Source organism: Atractosteus spatula, chromosome 8, assembly GCF_055471065.1.
Source record: "Atractosteus spatula isolate fAtrSpa1 chromosome 8, fAtrSpa1.hap1, whole genome shotgun sequence".
In the NCBI taxonomy this organism is placed as follows: Eukaryota; Metazoa; Chordata; class Actinopteri; order Semionotiformes; family Lepisosteidae; genus Atractosteus; species Atractosteus spatula.
Window position 1 is genome coordinate 38,030,097 of NC_142713.1, and position 21,269 is coordinate 38,051,365.

Here is a 21,269-nt window from a genome sequence, read left to right on the forward strand (position 1 = left end):
TGATTCTTTGTTGTTAAGTTAAACAATATTCTAAGTGCTCCAGCAAAAGTGTTCTTAAATTGTGCCTTTTCTTCACATAATCATGTAAAGGAAGCAATATAACAATACACGATACCCTGAAGCCCACCCATGCCTTATAGTCTTAAACTTATACATTGCTGATGATATATATAGTCTTTATCTCATTTAGTTTTATTCAGACAATAGATATCTTTCTGGAAGCTTTCAACAACATACAATTAGTCTACTCTTTCACAAAATAACATCAGGAAAGGGTTTAGAAACTAGAACAAAGAAAAAATGAGAAGTCATAAAACAGAGTTTTACAATAAGTAAAATGTGGAATAACATAAATAGAATTATTTATAAATCAATCAATGAGTACCACACCTGTTGGCTATATAAATCAAAACAACATACAGTAAATCAAAATAATAGTAATTTCAATTATGTTTTGATTGATATTTGTGTTTGATATACTCAGACATTTTGATTATAGGAATAATTTTTGACAAGTGTTATCTGATGTCTTGCAAATAGTATGAGGTAATTGAAGGAATATTTCAGAAGGTATGGAGAGCTTGAAAAGTTAAGATATTTTTTGATAGGGATACAAGGGTTTTGAGATTATTTGACTAGCCCTCATCCTCGGAATGCTAGAGCCCCAACATCCCCAAAACCCTCAACTAAAAGCCCGGAGTGAGCAGTAGAAGGCACTGGCACTGTAATTGTAATGTTGTATTGAGATTTGTGTGGTAAGCTGAAACAGCGCGAGACCCAGCAAAGGAACTGCAAAGGAAGAAGAAAGAACAGAGGTTAATTCCAAACTGAATAGTAGGAAGAAACAAGAAAAACACAGTGTGATTTGCTGAGGGTCATTCTCAACTCCAGGACTCATACAGTACGCTTGTCCTCCCTACCCATCTCTCAGCCTCATATTCCCACTCTTCCATCATTCTCCCACACAACTGAAGAAAAATAACACTTTTGGTTATTGTCACTACGTTCAATCATGGAATGAACCTTTACTTGCACCGTTACTGTAATTAGTTAGCCTTTTAAAACATGGGGTTAATAAAACTTTGTTCCTCATCTACTGGATGTACAGTATCGACTAACCTCAGAATTGTTTTCATCTGATCATCTTGCCTTTGAAGTCCATTGTAAGCAATGTTTAATGCTTTTGTGCATACTTGGCTGGTTTCAGGACAATCAAGGACTTTCTCACATTGCTGTTTCATGTTGTTTAAATTTCACCTTTTTTAATTTTCTGTCTGATCCAATAAGGGCAGCTCAGTGGATGCCAGGCCAATGTTGCTGAGTCATTTTTCGGAGTAAAACTAAGAAAGGAAGACACACTAGCACAAAATATTCAGTCATGTGATAATATAATAACATTTTGGAAACTGGAAACTGCCACAGAAGGTAAGGTTTGATGGAATGTTGTGACAAATATTGTTAGTAAAATATCCCCCCTTGTGGAATTTTTGAGTGGCCCAAACAGGAAAGGTAGCTACACGAAGTACAGATGAGCCCTGTAACCCAGATGCCATCTGTGACTGGGATTCCCCAAGGAGCAGTATACAACTGCAGCGTGCAGTCAAGGTAAAGTGGGCATAAGGTCTTTTTGGGGGAAATAGAGACACCTGTGCCTTGTCAGGTTCCTGCAAGCTTGTAGTGACCTTAGGAAGAAATGTGCCCCTCCTCCACTCAGTTCTAACTCTCCTGTAAGGTGCATAAAAAGATTGTCTTTGATAGGCAGTCATTCCTCTCCAGTATTAAAACATGTCTTGACTCCTAGTGTTGTTAAGAAAAGGAAGAATCAGATACTGTACCTCCCCACACTGAAATCACAGATGCACACTCTCAACACTCTGTCACATGGCTCTAGCACTGTATTGCTATTCTTTTTCCATCCCATCTTATAGGATTTAATTGAGTTAAAACAAAATTTCCACCCACCAGTTGTCTTCCTGAGGGTATTATTGACACTCAATAATAGAATGATATTGGGCCATTACAAGAGAAATGTATATTTTTTACTGTGTATCACATTTGTGCATGAACAATACCATCCTAAACACTGATGTTATCATCTTCATGTTTTACTGTAGGTGGTATAAAGGTAAGTAAGGTAAATGATTTACTATTACTATATTACTATAGGTAAACTTGCATAATAGAGAGCAGACCAAGCAGCACACAGAGAGGAATGGTAGCTATAGAAACAGATTTTTGTTTTCCAGTAATATTTATGCAGTCTAACAATGTCCCATAACAAAAAATAGGAAGAAAGTGAAGTTGCAATTTATTGGACACTGAACTCAAACCACTCTATTGTTGTTACATTTACAAATTACATTTTTTCTACAGCTCATAATGTTAATGCATTAAAAAGAGTGGAAGACATGCATTTATAAGTCATGTTTTACACAACCACTTACAAAGAATCAGAAAGTTAAAAAACAAGATTAATGATGGTAAGACTTCTTTATATGCTCCATCTTGAGAAAATACCCCTGAAATGTCTATTTTTGTTTAATCCTTTAATTTCAGATCAGTCATTACCACTTTGGGTTATCTGAACTATTATTGGATGCTTTTTATTTTAAACATGTGTAATCCACTTAAATCAATTTACAGTAAAATACATTTAATGCCTGGTATATAATACCAGCACTCATCTAAAAATACAATATATGCACACACTTACAGTATACAAAGTATGTACTGTGTACAGGTAGTATAAATAGCTCTAGTGTTGAAGATGTTACTTTTATAAAGAAATGTACTGTACCAGTCATTGGTTACAGTGCTCTTTATATAGTGTTTATAGTTACTAGGCAAATCAATTCATTACTTCCCTAAAGCAATTTCTCCCAGTGTCTTTTGACACACATGAAGAAGGTTCCACAACTAAACCTACTTAGGATTTTGCCTGCATCATATCTCAACATGACTACAGTATACTGTATATTTAAAAATATGAGTGCTACTTCTCCATTGTAAAATAGTTCTGTGAATGCAATCATTTTATCCTTACAATACTACAGAGAAGGTAATATTTATGCATTGTGAGTTCCAGACAACATGTAACATCTCATGCCAATAAATTAACACTGATGGCATAGATTTGGATTGTGCTGAACTACAGAATCCCACTGAGGTTCTGTGCATCAGACTGTGCTGGGGAAGCAAGGCAGAATATTTGCTTGCAGAGATTTTGTGTTGGCTATGAAAGAGCACATAAAAAAGCCTGTAGAGATTTATTAACAGGAATTAGGGCTAGTGCAGCATGAAGATGCATTAATGCTACTGAGGTCTGGCAGTTTGGTCTAGAGGCAGGGTACAGATAATGTACTTGCCATTCATTTTCTTTTGGTCTTCCACTGTTCTGTCTTCCTGTGGTGATCCTGATTCTGGTCATTCACACTTAGGTTTGTCATCTTTATTATTACTGAATAAGCCCTGGGCCTCCACCCTGCATGCTAATTTGCTCTTGTCCACACATACAGATATTTAGATTTTAGACAAAGCTAAAATTCGCAAATATTATTTTTTTTAGGAAAAGGTGTTTGTGATGAACACTATAATGACCAGGTTAGAGTGACTCGTCATTGTGTCCTATGAAAGAAAAGTAAAAATATTAGTCAGCAGCCTGCTGTTTAAGGACAAAAAGGGGGGTGACAATCAATGTTCCTGGTCAGACATATGTAGTGTACATGAAAAATGAATCTGACAGCTTTAATATTCATTTACACCTTCAAAGTTCTGTTTTTAATGAGGCATTACAAACAGTAACCACTGTGCTTGTTTCTTTCATCATAAGAAGCACAGGATTGTGTTTCTGTATTGGCTCCCTTGCTTTGACACTGCAGATGAATCAGTTTAGAAAATGGCACTAAGGCATCATTTGTCCATGTTCATCCAGTCTCTCTTGTTCCGAATGAATACAGGAGTCCTGCAAAATGAAGGCTTTGAGGACTAAAACTTGATGTCTTTCCATAGTTCTTTAAAATTGTGGTGTTCGTTTGGATGTCAGGGTGCGGTAGGCTAACCCAAGGCACAGTAAAATCTTAAAACAAAATCTGCAAAGACACAAAAACCAGTAGAATTCCAATCTCCCATCACAAATTATTTTTGGTTGCTTTTAAAATGGCTACATTTTATTATTTAAAAAATTCAAAAGATGTTGGAAAAATTAAGGAAATGCATAAAACATCAATCATACTATGGATTCTATGAAAGCATAGAAGTCTTTATAAAGTTCTCTTTGCAGTTTCATGGCTGGACATGAAACCGAAACACTGCAAGATACTGTATGACTGCTTGTTCACAGCAGTATTATGGAGCTACTTATGGAATTTGGTGTTTCTTTAAATGTATTCTTTACAAAAATGAATATTTCTTGCTTCTCGCAAAACAAGCACAATGAAAATTTTTAACATAAATAATTTCAGAGAGTCCAGCTTTAAAATAAACATACAGTAAACAGTGAATCTGAGAGAACTGACTTCACACAGTTGTCTACCCAGATTATTATTATTGATCAAGTCAAAGGGGTAACTGAAAATGTGTATTTTTGTACTTGGAAAAAATGGCAAAATACAAATGTTAAGAAAATAATTCAATATTTAGATTATTAATATTGAAGCTAAAAACAAAACAAATGTTACAAACAAAAGGAGATAATTTGTTTTGATTGCTAATCAGCTTTCTTAATTTAAAAAGCAAAAATGTAAAAAAATCAGAACATATACAGTATATTATGTATTGTCCTGTGTGATTATGCTACCAAGGTCGGTAAGAATATAAACAGTCTTGAGGCAATTGGTACTGCATAAATAAATAATGCACATATTTTACTTTAGTCTGTGGGCAGAGCATCTTTCAACACTGGTTTACAGAGCCTAAGGTCTTTTTTCTAATTCATGTCATCCAAAAGAAATGGCAAAAATTGAAGATTTAAAGCTTAAACATTACTGAAGAAAAATCCGAAAGCATGTGAAATTTCTATACCATCTGTAAGTATGTATTCTTTATGATGGGTATAATGACAGCAGTTTGACAATGAAGCTGAAAATACCCATTGGATTTTGTAAGCTTTTTGGGGAAAACCCACCAGACATTGTGGTCCTATTCAATATTTAAGTGAGACAAACAATTTTATTTCTGCTGATAGGTGTTTGCAAATCACATTTTTTAATGTCTTAGAAAGACTGATGCTATGGATTTTCTATTTGCCCATATAATCTATTCATATAGATTGACCACTTATTGGTTCCTGTGTACAGCATCTAATAAATCAGTTCATACAATAGGCTGATCTGCACTTCTTTTCTGTGATACTGAACTAAAGGAATTGATTTTCAGCACAGTAGGTTACATATGAACAATTTGTTATGGGACACCAAACTCATACCTAATATCTGTATAAAGGAACAACATTATATTATAGCCTGTATCTATTTTCTAGAGGAACTTGTAAGTACTAAATTGATTCAGCATCATTTCTACTCATTTGCAGTGATATTATCCCATAGATAAGATTATAGAGAACATTGAGATATTTGGAGGATATTTCACAGTCACAACTTAATCTGGTTTGGGGATATACCCTTTTATTTCTGAGAGAGATACAACTACATGGGGAAATGTTTATGTCTCATAGACATACACACACATTCTTAGGTATATGGCTGTCAAGCTGTAACAGTAATGAGGGAAATTAAAACCTGCTAAGCTGACATGAAGTCTCGGCAGCTGTATCCACACATGCTGTGAACTCTCTAACTGATCTCAATAGCAGAATCAGAGCAATAGGGGACAAAACTGTAAAACAATGACATTACTCCTTACGGTGCTGTTGAAGTCCATGTGTACATACCACCTGGTAAACCTGTTGCAATGAAAAATCTGGGCCAAATGTATGACCTTGATGATGGTCAGCTCTTTATATTATTTTAACTTCTCTGTTATGTGCCTCTAATTGATTAATGTATAATATAGATAAGATCTCACCCTATATACTGTAGCAGAAGTGAAAATACATGCACCAAATTGTGAATAACATCTTCAATTAACATACATTTTCCTATACATCCAACATTTCTCATAATGCCCACCACCACCCCCTTTCTAAAGCTTAAATAAAAACCATGGATTCTTCCCGGAGAGCCCCAGTCCTGCAGGTTTCATGGCTTTTAAATCAGTTTAAATCAGACCTGGAACAATTTAACTATGATCAATCAAAACATGGTATGTTCAATTTAGTAGTTTAGAAATCATTTTGAACACAAATCACAGTAACTGGACTGGGGCCCTCCATTACCAGGGTTGGAGGACCCAGCTTTAAATTACAACCTGTGACGATTTCACATTTGCCCAGTTCCCATTTCAAGCAAAAAATCCCAGAAACAAATGACTTAGAGGACAGCTTTAGTTACAAAAGACAGAAATAAATTGAGAGTTTAATTCTTCTGGAAAATTATGTTAAATTCCTAACGACATCCGTGAAAAATGCCACAAAATCTCCTTAGAAAAAGTGAAAGCACCCAAGATGGAGCTACAGGAACTCAGAAACATGTAGTAACTGTCAAATCCCACATCTATGGAGGTACACACCCCATATAGTGAGACCAACAACACAGAGAAGATGACAGAGAGATCCAGATTTTCCGGTCCCAGCCTGTCAATAGAAGTAAAGGAATAGTTGGCTATCATGACGTGCCCCTTTAAACCTAACATCATATCGCCGGATGGGTTTTCTCCAGACTAGGACCGAGAGAAAGACAGTCAAGACTCTCAATGGCAGGGGGAGCAGCTCCCAGGACAGCACTATTACAAATAAAGAAACCACAGTTGCAACAGCTTCAGTAAGTGCTGGTGCCATTAAAAGCACAAGACAAAGAGAAGCGGTGACTGGAGCTGACTGCATTCTCAAAAACAGTCTAAATGAAATATGTGTCCAGGACTCTGAGTCAACAACAGCAAGCTACTGTATAGAGCAGAAAAGCTCCCAGCAAAAGCTAGTGAAGACCCAGTTACTGCTGTTCATATGGGGACAAATAACACTTTCATAAACTGAACACTTTCTACATGAACAGCAAGACCAAATCAGTGGTCTTCTTGTGGATTCTGTCCACACCATGCAAAGATGAACAACAGAGAAACACAGCACATTGTGCAATGGATTACACCTGAATGAGACAGGATATGCAAAGAAATTCAAAAACATTTACACTACAATGGAAATCAGGGAAAATCCTAAGAAAATCTGCAAGCAGGATGCAGTAGAGTCAACACAAGAAAACCAGGGCAAAACAAAATGTCAAACAACCAAATATTTTTATGTTTAAACCTAAATGTCAGGAGGATTAGGAAGAAAATCTAAGAAGTAGTACTTAGTGCATTAGCATCCACGAGGTAATGGGAATCACTTGAACACACAGTAGCTCACAGAAAATGACAATGAAATACAGTGTTGACATACAACATTAGTGGCTACATATCTTTCCAAAGAGTTAGGAAAAATGGAAGAGGGGGTGTAGCACGAAATCTTAAATAAATAAGCATAAATGAATTAAGTGTTTAAGAAACTATATGGGTTGGACTTTCAAAGTACATGCTTTCAGGTATAAATCACACACAACCAAATTCAGCAATTCAGTTGTGAATCATATTGCAGTTGTATACAGTATAATGAAAACAGGGTGGTACAGTTAATGCAAAGGAAGAAGTGAACATTGTGGGAGTTTTTCATTTTATTAACACAGATTAGAATGCCATTAGTTATGTCTGAAAACCAAATTGAAATTGTAGACATAGCGTCCATATTCAAACTCAAACTCTTACATTTCAGAATGCCAGTGTTGATGCCGTTTTTTCAATTAAATTAGAGTAAGGAACCAAAGGTGAGAGAACCATCAGGGAATCACGATCAGAATTTGGGATGTTTTTAAATAATTTTGATATTTTACAAGTACAGTCCAGAACAAAAGTTCAGAAAGTATGGATTATAAAGGAAGGAAACAGAGCTTAAGAGAAGTAGAATGAAATGATATGATATGAAATAATCAGAAAATGAATGACAAGACTTTAAAGAAATTCTGCCTGAAGCAAAGAACAGATACCACAATGGGATTCTGTTCCAAGTCTAGAAAGCTGTATCCTAAATAATTTAACAAACACTTCAAGAAAAATAAAAGAACATAGAAAGTACTTTATAAAATGATAGAAAAAGAACATCATGCAATTATAGACAGGAAGGACAACAAATTCCAAACACAGGCAAGCAGCCTTATTGGAAAATCCAAGAATAGATATTAAATTAATATTGCACGGGAAGTTAAAATAAATTATAAAAGTTTAGCTGTAATATTATATTACAACAGCAAAAGAACAGTAGAGGATGAAGTAAGGTGTCACAGATAAAAATTTAAACTTTTACAAGATGAAGTGGAAATGACTAATATATAAAATATCTATTTCACACACGATTTTTCCCAAAGAAAAACTAAATACAGTAGCATGCCTAAGCCTGAGCAAGATGAAACCTAAAATTATATTTTAAAAACTGTAGAAGTGTTGCAGGTACAAGAATGTTCCAGATAAACAAATTTGATGCCTGACTGTATTCTAATACATGTATTAACAAAGTTAACAAATTCATGTTAACAAAGTTCTTTTAACAGTCAAAGACTGGAATATTTCTAATGCAGCGCCTACCCATGAATAGGGTGACTAACTGATTCAGATAACTGTAAGCTAATAATTATTGCTTCTATCCCAACTCAGATTATGGAACAATATTTACAACTAAACTAGTGAATAATCTGTGTTCAGCATTTTAAAGATTATCCAGAAAGGAGTTACAAAAATTAGGCCTTTCTTAACTAACTTTTTATAATACTTTGAACAAGCAACAGCAGTGATGGCTACAAAGCATATGACATGGTACTGTATATTTACATTTTCAGAAGACATATGATAAATTTCCTCAAAAAACTTGGCTGGCAGTAGATGTTCACACAAATGCATGTATTTTTAATTGAGAACTAGTCAGATACAAAAAAGACAGCACAGATAAGGGATGAATGGTCATGTTGGTGTGCTGTAACTAGTGAAGTACCACAGGGATCTGTGCTAGGACCACTATTCTTCCTAATTCATATCAGTGATCTAGATTCCGGTGTAGTAAGTAAACCAATTACATTGACAGATTATACTAATATACAGTAAGAGGATTAGCAAGAAAGAAAATTGGTGAATGAGCTCAAGTGCAGATTGTTACAAGTACAGTAGGTAGCAGAAATATAAACTATAGATGTTAAATGAGAAATATGAAGAGTCTCCTTCTGTATAGAGGTTAAATCTCTGTGTTGACAAAATTTACATCTTCCAGACAATCTGTGGAAGACATTAAACAGGCAAACAATGTTAAGACGTGTAATTTTAAATTTAAGTAAGATTTTAAATGTAATGAATTATGTTAAATTGAATGATGAACCGGTTGGCACAGTGGCAAGCATTCCTGACTCACAGCACTGGGGCCTGGGTTCGATTTCTGGGGCGCTATCTGTGTGGTGTTTTGTATGTTTTCCCTGTGTTCACGTGGGTTTCCTCTGGGTGCTCTGGTTTCCTCATAGAAGAAATGTTGATAGGCTAACTAGCTTCTGGGGCTAGGCTCTGGTCCGCCATAATTCTGAATTGGATAAGCGGTTATTGAAAGTGATGTGATGTGATGTGATGTATGATACACTACTAAGATTTAAATACAATTTTTTATTTTGGAGATGAGAACACAAAAAGATTTTGCTCCATTGAACTTAGTCCAGCGAAGACCAAAAAAGCACATTCCCAAGCTCAATGGAGTCCTCATCTGGCAGGCTAAAAGAGAATGTTTTTAGATTGAAACAGAAGACAAGAAGCGACCTGATTCAAATATTGAAAATACTCAAAAGCACTGACGAAGTCAACTCAATGACTTTCTTTACAATCAGCAATGAAACCCGAAAAATGAACCATGGAATATCACTCGACACAAGGTGCATTGGAAACAGAGCAGATGTACTTCTTATATGGCTACTTTCATGAAACAGCTGGATGCAGTCTTAGCACAAAAATAGGAATCAACCAAACAGGCTATATGGGGTGAATGTTTCCCTCTTGATTGATTCTTGTGTTTCTAAGTTTTAGAAATACCTACCAAAGAATTTGCATTCTGGTGCTCTAGTCATCCATAATAGGCATAAGCAAGACTGATGATAAATCCAGTAACACATTGTTTATGGAGACCTAAAGGGACTGATAATTATCTTATTTTTTATGAGTTTCATGCTACAGCTTTTTGCCTTTTGCATATTCTGGTATGCTTGTTGGGAGATATAACACATTTATTTTCAACTGTGACACAGTTATTTTAAAACATGAAAGGTTAAGCAACACTGTTTTTTAGTGAATCTTTTCTTTATTTAAACTAGAGTATTTCAGAAGTCTGAGATTTCACTTACTCTGTGAGTGAAGAGGCCATGCACAGGATTGTTCAAAACATTGGAAGTGATATCCAGACAAGTCAGGGGGAAAGGATTTAGCCCATATACAGTATTAATTTTGTTCGCATCCCTGTACAGATGACTGTGAAGAAAATGAACAGGGTATTTCTGAACATTTGAAACCAAAGTTAATCAAGCAGATTAAAGCAAACTAATTATACTTAAGATACTCAATAAACATTCACAAAGTGCCTGATTCTCAGATGTCATTATTCCTCGTGAAATATGCTCAGTATCATTAGAGGAATACAGTTATATGTGTGGAGAAAGACTTAATTTAAGACAACTGAAAGAATTTGATTTTATAACAATATAGGGAATTTGTCATAAATATATCATACAAATTCAATCCAATTCAATTATGTCTGCCATTTTTCCTACACTGTAAACAAACTGAGCAACAATATTTTACCATATTATTTTGCTTTGCTGGATTAATACTTTTTAACATCCATCTGCTTTTATCACAAGATTGAAAGAAGCTCCATTACGTTCGCAGCAAACTGTTATCCTTATTATTGTATAATTGCTCACTGCTGATTTTAAATCCAACAGTGGTTTAGAATATGCTGTATCCTGGTGGTAAGAAAATGAATTATCTTAAATTAAACATTTCTGAATGTGGACATTTTACCATATCATTTTTTTAAATACAATATGTATCTGATTTATGTAATTAAAGATATAAATACTAGAGTTACATTTGGCCTTATTAAAAAGTTTATAAAGTCAGAAACTCCCTCACATCAATTGCTGAAGTGTTCACAGTTCCCTTAAATTGTTTTGTACTCCTGGAACTTCAAATTTTCCACAAACACATAGGAATATTAGGAGGAATATTATGAGATATTAATACTAGACTGAGTGGACTAGTAATATGGTAAAATGATCACTATGTTCTTCTGTGTGTTCTGCTCATAAAAGGCCTGTAGTTAAATAGCTTGGCCAAATTCTAATTGCAATGAAAAGGCCCAACAAATATTAAGGAATTATGTACTTAATACTTTAGTGTTTGATGTTGACTTGCCCGGCTGAGGAAATAACAGCCTTGGCTGTAAGATCAGAGTTGTCACAACCCCCCTTACTTATGAGGAATGAACCAGTGAGGCAGCTGCAAGGGTGAAGATGGGAGAGGAGAATGCTAGAAAAAGTGTGAAAAGAAGTACATACTGTAGCAGGTGAGTATGTATATATAAGAGACAGGAAGTGCGAGATTACAATTTGCCCTCCTCCCACAGTTTTGTTTACACAACTCTGTACACTATGTCCAAAATAGCTGTTACTGTCACTGCGAATCTCACCTGTGTGATAATAAGCAGCTGAAATCATTTCTTAATGTCAATGAAAAGCAAACCTAAGGGAAACTAGGAAGCAGTATAATGTGGTAGTTAGGGCTGTAAAGTTGTGGGTTCAAATTCTGGATAGGGCACTACTCTTTAGCAATGCTCTGCACTCAGCCTGCAGCAGAAAACAGGAATGAAGGCACAGAAGTGTCTCATTATATGGGAAATGCAAAAATGTCATAATAATAGAACATGTAGTTACAAAAGCATATTAAGCAGCTTCATGCAGCTGGTTTCCTTCAGGTCAAGTCCAGGGTGCTGCTGTTGTGCCCTCGAGCAAAGTACTTCGATCAGACTGCTCCTGTAAAATGCCCTGCTGCGTGAGTTTTCTCCAGGTCATCTTTCTAAATGAGAATTTAGAAATTATTTATGCAACTCATCTGGTTAAATAAAGGATTAAACAATACAGGCTTGTTGAACTGTAAGTTGAAATGGCTTATCCGGTTAGTGTTAAAATTACATGCTCATCTCTCTGTCAATAAAAACAATCACTTTACAAGTGCCTAAGAACATAGGCAAGGTTGAAAGACATCTTCATGAATTTTCCAAATAAGCTATTTTCATTTATTGTCCAAGGGACATCTACATTATTCACTGTAACTAAAAATAGTTAGTTGTGTACACAAAAACTCATTAAAAGAACAGAAACAGAAAGTAATTGAAGCATTTAACTGCTCAGCATATATTAGTCCAGCTACTGACTAGAAGATCAGATAAAAAAGACAGTAAATTTAAAATAAAGAAAAAAGGCAATTTAAATTGAGATTCAACATAGACAAATTTAATTGTTTGTTGACTGCACATCACACTATTAATATTTACTGTGCTCGTCTAAAACTACAGCAGAGTTATGCTGCTTTTTGGCACTTAGAAAACAAAAGACATAAATATAGGCAGAAAACACACTGAAAGGTGAAGGAGACTTTTTGTTTTCTTCTTTGAGGTTTTCTTCTTTTTTTTATAATAGTGAGTTATATCCCGGGAGGACACCCTCCAGGTACGTATCTGAAGAGTTGTGCAGCTCAAAACATATCTAGGGCCCGTGACTGTCACCTTCACAGGTTACTGGTAATGAAAAACATTGCATTTACTGGTTGGCTAGTTATGCCAAAAATGTACAACACAGAACAGTAAGTGAGCAGTGCAAAGGCATCCATTTTATTGTTTGGTTACTTCTTATCTGCAGTGGTGTTTCTCCATGAAATTTTAAATAAATCAAGCCTCTGCTGCACACAAAACACACAGTACATTAGGAACTGGGTTAGAAATGATTCAGAATGATCCGTTTCTGACAGCATCACATTAAACATGAAAGGGGACATTATGGCAGCCCAAGAAGGCTGTGAAATGCAAATTGATACAAGGCAACCGTAAAACAGTTGAAGACCCGTTGGTAAAGCATTAATGACACTGCTCAAGACACTAATTGCTTAATGTAAAATGCCTTTTTAAATTTCCTGGAATTGGCTAATCATACTGTATGTTTGTTCTCCTCTAATTCTAAACAAGTTTTAGATTTTGTTTTCAGTCATTTTTGTGTGTTAACATTTTGGAGGTAAGATTTTAAGCAAAACTCTGTAACAGACAAATTAAACATTATGGCCAAGTTACAGTATTTGGTTCTGACCAATCAATTAAAAAATAATGAAATGGCATCAGACATTTTAAGTAAAATATAGGTAAAATACAGTACAAATATAGTTTACATTACAAAGTGTAGTTGCATTTTTAACAAATAGAAATAGCTCAGTAAATGAAGAAATCTAACCAAGTCCTCTTGTCTGTAACTTATACCACTTCTAATAAGGCTAACATTTCCCACTAAAAAATGCAAATCCTCTGGAAAACTGTGGGCAGAGAAATCACCTAAACTGTAAATACTGTAAAGAAATGAACAGTCTGAAGTGATTTATATGGATGAATATAAGTGTTTTACAACCCTTTGTCTTAGCTGAAAGTGTTTTATTGCTGTGCCTGGTTTGAAAGACCCAGTTTGACTTAAAATTGTAGCAAATTACACCTTTCATCAACATTTTATTTTGGCATAATAATCATTATCGAACATGAAATAAATGTCTCCACAAATTATGTTTTACATGCTGAAGGAAAAAAACAGATTTGCAAAATGTAAAATTTTATTTCCAAAATTTAAGCAACAGATTACACAAGTAACTTTTGGCAAAATCGCAATCCTAAATTATACCAACATCCGGACCCTTGAAAATGAAAGACTCACATACTTTATACTGCATCTACCTCTAAAATACTAAAAATGATAAGGAATAAATATTAAATTTGTCACAAGAGAAAAAGTAAAACGTAATTCAAAACAATCATTAGAGCAAATGTGCAGAAATTATAAACAAGACAGTGTGCCTTTAATACAATTTTTTTTCTTGTTTTTTACAAATTGTGCAAGATTTCATACTAAGGCTCTGGTCTCAACGTGACAACTGTCCAACATACAGAAATACACAAGAGCTCCCTGTGATTTTAAGCACACTCAGGAATAGAGCAAACCTTTCCAAATTTAGGCCACTGTTGCTGTGTAGGGTCTCTGAAGGAGTCCAGGGGTAGCATGTGGAAAAGCTTTTAAATCATCATGCACTCCAAAATGATTCTAGACAGCTTCTGTAAAGCCTAGAGTTTACTTGATAGCAAAACTATATTATAACCATTAAGGCAATAATACCTTGAGTAGCATCAGTAAGACTGCAATACGCAGGAAGGGAGGACTGTGATACACTTAACAATACCTTGACAACTGGAAATTAGGGGTTTGCTTAGAAAAGCGCATTTCCACCCAAAACGTCTTCATTTTATTTCCAAAGAAAACAAAATATAGAGAAAAATAACAATGTCAGTCAAGAGGGAAATATGAATATGAATAATAAAACTACCATAAATATGTTCTAATAAAGTTGCAACTTCAAAGCACACAATATCACCCTTCCCCCAAAAAAATAAAACAAACACTTACATTGAAATCAAACTCCTCTTGTGTAGGTGTAATCCAACAATGTTGGCCACCCAGGACACACTTTGCTTTACAAATGAAAAATCTGTTGTAAAATAAAGTGTTGCTTTTTCATTTGTTTTGTTTTTTTTTCAGAAAACTGAGAAGTTCTTTTAATGCAATTGTTAAACAAATCAGCATCTTAGCATCTTCTTTTAGTGCAACTTTTTTAAAAGATGTAAAACAATATTCACTTATTCATTGGAGATAACCTTCTGCTTCTTTTATTCATAACTCCTACCTCAAAGAATAATCTTCACAAATCCAGTGAAGGGGGATTCAGTCTTTTGTTTTGTTTTTTGTTGTTGTTGTTTCAAACAGATTTCCACAGCAACGGTTTACTAGAACATAAACACAGGTTCTCCAGGATTCACCATTTCTTATCAATTTCCACTTCTTCGTATGCTCTGCAAACACTCCAATTGTTGTTTCATCATATTTTGAAGAGATTGATTGACAGTCCACTTCAGCCTGTTGAAGAGGAGAGCTGTACAACAGGAGAAACCAGAGATCAATCAGAAAAAAAGAATCCTTCATATAACACAGTAGGGTTCCCTAGGTAACCTGGATTTTCTGCAGTAGAGGAGTGTCGTGCTGAAACAGCGCCTCAGCTCTCTGTTGGAGAAAATGCAGATAAATGGATTGACTCCTGCCTGGGCAAAACTCATCCAGACTGCAGCTGTCAGGTACCCTCCTGGCACTACGGGCCCCCTGGCGAAGACTCGCCAATAGCAGGCTACCAGATAGGGGCCCCACAAGGTTAGAAAGAAGAATGTCATGATGTAGAACATCCTGCTTATCCTCTTTTCAGTTTTAAACTCATCCAACACCAGAAGCCGCCTCCTGCCTGCTGTGTTGGTATTCTGCCTTATTCCTAGCAGGGTGGGTGGGGTTGGGCCTCTTCCAAAGCCAGCTAACCAGTTGGCCGCTGCTTGCCCACTGGCCCCCGGACCGTGGAATGTCCAGTTCTGGCTGACGGCTGGCACGAACTGGACAGGCTTCATCTTTCTGCGGTCATGGACGAAAAAGATTAGCTTGAGGTAGACAAGCTGAGTGGCAAGGAGGATGAGGGCGAGGAGTAGCATAAATCCCAGGGAATCATTGGCTCGGAAGGATCGGTGCTGGAAGGTACATTGATCTTCTTCCCTGATAAACGAATAGGTACCCACGTCCAAAACAGGAGGAAAAGCCATAGCCACTGATAAAGTCCACACCATGCAGATGACAGCCAGACAGGTCCAGAACGTCAGCCTTTTTGTATAAAACCGATGGTGGGCTATAGCAAGGTACCGGGTGACACTGATGCAGAATAACATAAAGGCAGTGTGAAAGCAAGATAATACTCCTAGGAAGGCAATTACTTTGCATGTAAGTGTACCGTATGTCCAAGTCGAGCCATTTTTCACTGAAGTGAACACGAAGGGGAAACAAATTGCAGATCGGAGTATGTCGGAGCCACAAAGATCCAGCAGGAAGTAGTAAGGTGCTCTGTGTAAGGTTTTGTCTTTGACGAGGAGGATAGAGATCAGGAGATTGCCAACAACGCCGACTCCGATGATAAAACCGAGGGACGTCAGTTTGAGGAAAGTGGCAAGAGGAGACACATTCTGCAAGATGTTGTGGTCACCTGCATGGCTATAGTTCGCCATAGATAGAGGGATCATAAGAAGATAGCTTCAATCAAGTATCATGATCTAGAAGCACAGGGAAGATATAGATCCATTGATGTGCTTTAAAATACAGTCTGGGCTTGAAAGCAGTCTCTCTTCTAAGGCATCCTTTGTTCTTTTGTTTCATCACACCCAAAGCCCTGAAAAATATTATCCACCAATCAGGCTTTCTTTTATATCAAACTGATTTCATTGCATTAATCTGACTACAAAGGGAATACAGTAACTGTATGTAGAGCTGTCTTTCTTCCAGCAATTTTTTTATTTTCTCCATCATTGCACGCTACAAATAAAAAAGCAGTCAGGAGAAGATATCCTTTCCTTTTTTTTGTTCTTAAAAAAATAAACGTTAATCTACTACTACCAACGGTCAGTTTGTGACATCGAAAACAAGAAATAGTTTTCATCTTTATTGTGCTATGGATTTTAATCTGTTTAATGGTTACATTTCTTCAGCGGATAGAAGCAAAGGTTTAAAATCAATCGAAGCCTGGTAGTACCAGAGAACGCAAAACATTTCATACAAATGCAGCAGAAAGCTGTTGATCACACCCAAAGACCCTGCAGAATTTATGTATCTAGCTAGCAGCAGCCTCTTTGAGCTCACTCTTCATGCATTGTTGAAAATTAATGGAGGGTTCATACAGCGCTAAGCATCTATGTTTTTGTCTATTTAGCTGTTACAATTACTTGCTGCACGTTAATAAGGTTCTCCTTTAAGAAATATGTTTAAGCGGGGGTTATTGTTTTGCAGCGCTTTGATATCCCGGATAAGGCAAAATGCTCAAATTGAGCTAATTCCTTTTCGAAATGTAATTTTTAACCTCATACATTTTTATTCTTGATGTTTTAATAGTCAGAGATCACACCCATTCCCATTTTATATAAAATTTAACAATATTTTTGACTAGGAAATATAATAAGACAGACTGTTCCATATACTGTATAATGGATACGCGTTGTGATCCACTGAAGTAGCATTTAAAAATACGATATTGGAACGAGTAAACTATGAAGCTCTTCGGCTGTGGACATCAGATGTGCCTTTCATGATAACCAACATTTAAAATATTAAATTCCGTTTACAAGTACGCTCTAAGACGCATCATGATGATTTTCCCCCCATTGCAGTTTTGACAGTAAAATGTTGAATTGCACATACACTGTAAACTGCACGTCCATTAAGCAGAACATTTTTAAGTAATAGGTATTGACTGCTATTTACACCACATTTCAAGACACGGAATTGAAACAATTGCTAAGAAATGAATTAAAACCATACCTGTTGATTTTCCTCTTTGTTTCCCTAGAGGTTATTTGTATTGCAGAAGTCACTTTGCTGTAAAAAAGCTTGGTTTTGTTGCCTGTTCTCTTTTTTCACAGTGAATATACAGTAAACGGGCATGCAAGGAGCATGCGCACTGATCCTATTTGTGATCCAAGACGCGTCTTGTCTCTTGTTGCAGCACCACGGTCTCTCCCGGCAACATCTGCTCAATGGGGGCAGCATCAATAGTCTTACATTTTCTTCATCAATCATACACTCCGGCGTGTGCTACCTTCTCACTTAATTTCAGTCGAAGCTGTGCATAAGTTTCAAAGGTTCTGTCATTTATTATAGCCCACTTTTTTTCCTGAGCTAGAAGACCACCCAGAATTAAATGTGCAGATATTCTTAAAGCTGTATAGCTGTGACTACGATAACCACGACCAAAAACGGGAGTATTGGTTCTGAAAGTGGTTATTTTCCGTGTTATATGCGTGCCCGCCGTCCATTATTACTGAAAACGAGCAGATCGGGAATACAAAAGGGGGCAATCGTTGCAACACTGAACCGCGTTTACATTTTAAATACATTACGGAGAAGGTGGCTAATTTAAAGATACATTTTCAACGGTAATTACTGACCTATGTTAATCGAAATTCGAGGGTAGTTCGAGAAGTTGTCTGGCTAGACAGGAGGATCAAATAACTTAACCGAGTTGCTTCAGTCCAATAAGTGTAAGCCAATCAATCTGCCCATGCAGTCATTGTTTCCAGATTGCTTTATGTAAGATCTGCTTTTGTAGATAGAATTTAACGAATAAAAAAGCGAAAAGCTGCTGCAGCACTATGCCGCCTTTTGTGATTGACTGTCTAGCCTCTAATGTTAGAAGACGGTCTGATCCTTTAATTGGTTTTCACTAAACACGGTCTGCCTGCAAAAGACAAAGCATAAACAAGGCACAAAGCAAACTTGAACATCGTGACCTGGTTGTCCGATCATATTAAAATGCACTAAGGAGTAGCAACGTTGCCCCGTGACGTTTCCTTCTGATACACTGCTACGCCTTCACCAACCTCATAAATATACAATCAGTTGGTGCACATATTCAATTTTGTTCCCCCGAAAGAGGCTTAATCTAGTGAATCACCACTCAGGAAGTGCGCATTTACCAGGAAACAGAAATATGTTAGCACATGTGCTTCCTATTTAAACATAAAATATCTAAAGTTAAGAAGACAAGCTGAAGATAAAGAAGTCCTCCTTTTATCAGTTCTAAAATACAGCAATTAAACAGGGATGTACGCATTTTAAAGGCTGCTGTTTATATTCAATGTTTGCAACATGATTCTTTTATTTAAATAGAAAAGACACATTTAGCACGCATGTGTACTTTCAGTCAAGGGGTTTAGAGTTTTAAAAGGGGAAATAAATCAAACAAACCTGACATAGCAAAGTAAAACGTTTATTTGAATGTATATATTGGATACATTGTTAGAGTATACTAAGGCAACAAAAGCAGGTTGTATGGCTTAACATTTCCTTGGGGTAAATCTACATCAAATGCAGATGTTAGGTTTAATTATCACTTTAATTATTTTAATTATTATACTCTTTTACGGACATTTATAATGTGGTTTGTAAGATGACTGGTATACAGTACTGAATCACGAAAGCAAAACAAAATATTTTCTGTAGGATGTACAACACTATGAAAACACAAACGTGTGTTAGGCCCGTGTTATTTTAGCTAAAAATAACCAACTCTCACATGTAAAAGAAAATATACCGCCTGGACTTTGCTTTTTTGTCAACTTTTGCCACAACTCAATCTTGAAGTTAATAAACTTCTTGTGCTCTTTAAAACAATTTGTAAAAATGAAAAGGTTGTCTTAATGTTTAATAATTTAAGAGAAAGTGAACTGCTGCTCCTGAAATGCGACCGATCAAAAATAAATCCAGAGCAGAGAGCATTATCTTTCTGGTACACTACCGGATTTTTACTTGTCAATACCAGGGAAAACGGAAGAAGACGACAAATATACAGGGTAACACTTTTTTAAAACAGAATTTAGGGATTAACCCCATTTACAAATGAAACATGTAAACTGAATTAAACATTCAAAAAAGTGGCCAAAATGAAGTTTACATTCTGTACTTAACTAGACAAAAGTAATTGATGTTGAAATCGATATCTTAAACTTTATGGCTGTTTTTTTTTAATTATTGTAGAGTATTTAATATCCGTATCTCTCCCCATCAAAATATGCAAACGAGCACGTAGAACACTGCGAATCAAAGCAGTACGTTTAAGGTTAAATATGTATATATCCCAGACAGAGATTTACACTTAATAGCTGAAGACCACACTCAGTTACTGTTTCAAATTGCTGTGAAATAGAAAGGCGAACGAAAAACCTAACAAAAGAACAAGAACAGTACAATTTTCCCATTTGAGGACACCAAGTCCAAACTGAACTAACTCACTTTCGAAAACAACCCTAAATGACAACATACAGAAGGCAATATCGTTTAAGTTGTCAAAGTCCCAAAGCTGTAGATAACTTTTCTGTGTTTCTCATCAAAGGGGCCCAGAGGAATTCCGCATCTCTCCTTCAATCCGGACGCCAATGTCTTGATGGGATTAATTCATTAGGCAACCCGGCTCCTTCCAGGGATAATCGGAATTAATTCTCCTCCCTTTTATACAAAGTCTGCGACGTTTATCTTCTCGTCCCCCCTTCGTCCTGACAAATACCGCGTTTGTGTCCATTTTGGAAGGCGGCGGGTTTATTTTCCACTGAAAGAGATGTCTAAATTCGGTTTCAAGGAAGTCCTTTTTTTCCCGAGCAAAGCTACTTCAGAATCAAAGCTTTACATGACTTATTTTATTATTTGGTGTACAAAAGGATCGAGCAAGTCCCACGATGATTAGGGATGGAACACATCTAATTTCCGCCTGCAGGCCTGGTACAAGACAACAGCACATCACATCAGGTCTCACAACTGCCCATTTCTTTTTCTTGCATACCATCCCAAGCACGCACAGAACCCGACGACGGTGACCGTCATTCCCAAAAGCAAAGCAACAGCATCTCCGCCGTCAAAAGCTTCCGCGGTCGGCAGACAGGCCAGTAAGAAAAGCCCAAGTGCTACAAAAATGCCAGAGAAGTCAGAAGTAAAAGCAGAAGCCATGTTGTTCCACGAGTTGATCAGATGACCAGCGTGCATTTCCTGCCTACGTGACAGGCTTATTGTTACTGTTAGTTGTAACACCTGCCTATCTACGGTAGTGGGAGGGCAGAATTATTCTGCATGGTTTCTTTCACAGCGCGCTTCTTTTATTCAGTCAGCATTAGAAACTATTCTTATGTTTGTACATATCCTTTCAAATGAAGATTCAGTTTTCAAATAAAATATCAC

The 21,269-nt window shown here is 36.3% G+C and overlaps 2 protein-coding genes across 2 annotated transcripts; both read right to left on the reverse strand.

Annotated features, from left to right (window-relative positions):
* Positions 1 to 13,915: 13,915 nt before the first annotated feature.
* On the reverse strand, positions 13,916 to 16,719 carry gpr85 (G protein-coupled receptor 85). Its single transcript, XM_088923333.1, has one exon. It carries the CDS (start codon positions 16,574 to 16,576, stop codon positions 15,446 to 15,448), a length of 1,131 nt encoding a protein of 376 aa, XP_088779459.1. The 5' UTR covers positions 16,577 to 16,719; the 3' UTR covers positions 13,916 to 15,445.
* Positions 16,720 to 19,295: 2,576 nt separating this feature from the next.
* On the reverse strand, positions 19,296 to 21,069 carry LOC148829532 (small integral membrane protein 30). Its single transcript, XM_088923334.1, has one exon. It carries the CDS (start codon positions 21,039 to 21,041, stop codon positions 20,847 to 20,849), a length of 195 nt encoding a protein of 64 aa, XP_088779460.1. The 5' UTR covers positions 21,042 to 21,069; the 3' UTR covers positions 19,296 to 20,846.
* Between the last annotated feature and the right edge of the window lie 200 nt (positions 21,070 to 21,269).

Bases quoted from the DNA above. Each gene is read 5' to 3' on its own strand.
- gpr85 (XM_088923333.1), bottom strand. From the start codon at position 16,576: ATGATCCCTCTATCTATGGCGAACTATAGCCATGCAGGTGACCACAAC.
- LOC148829532 (XM_088923334.1), bottom strand. From the start codon at position 21,041: ATGGCTTCTGCTTTTACTTCTGACTTCTCTGGCATTTTTGTAGCACTT.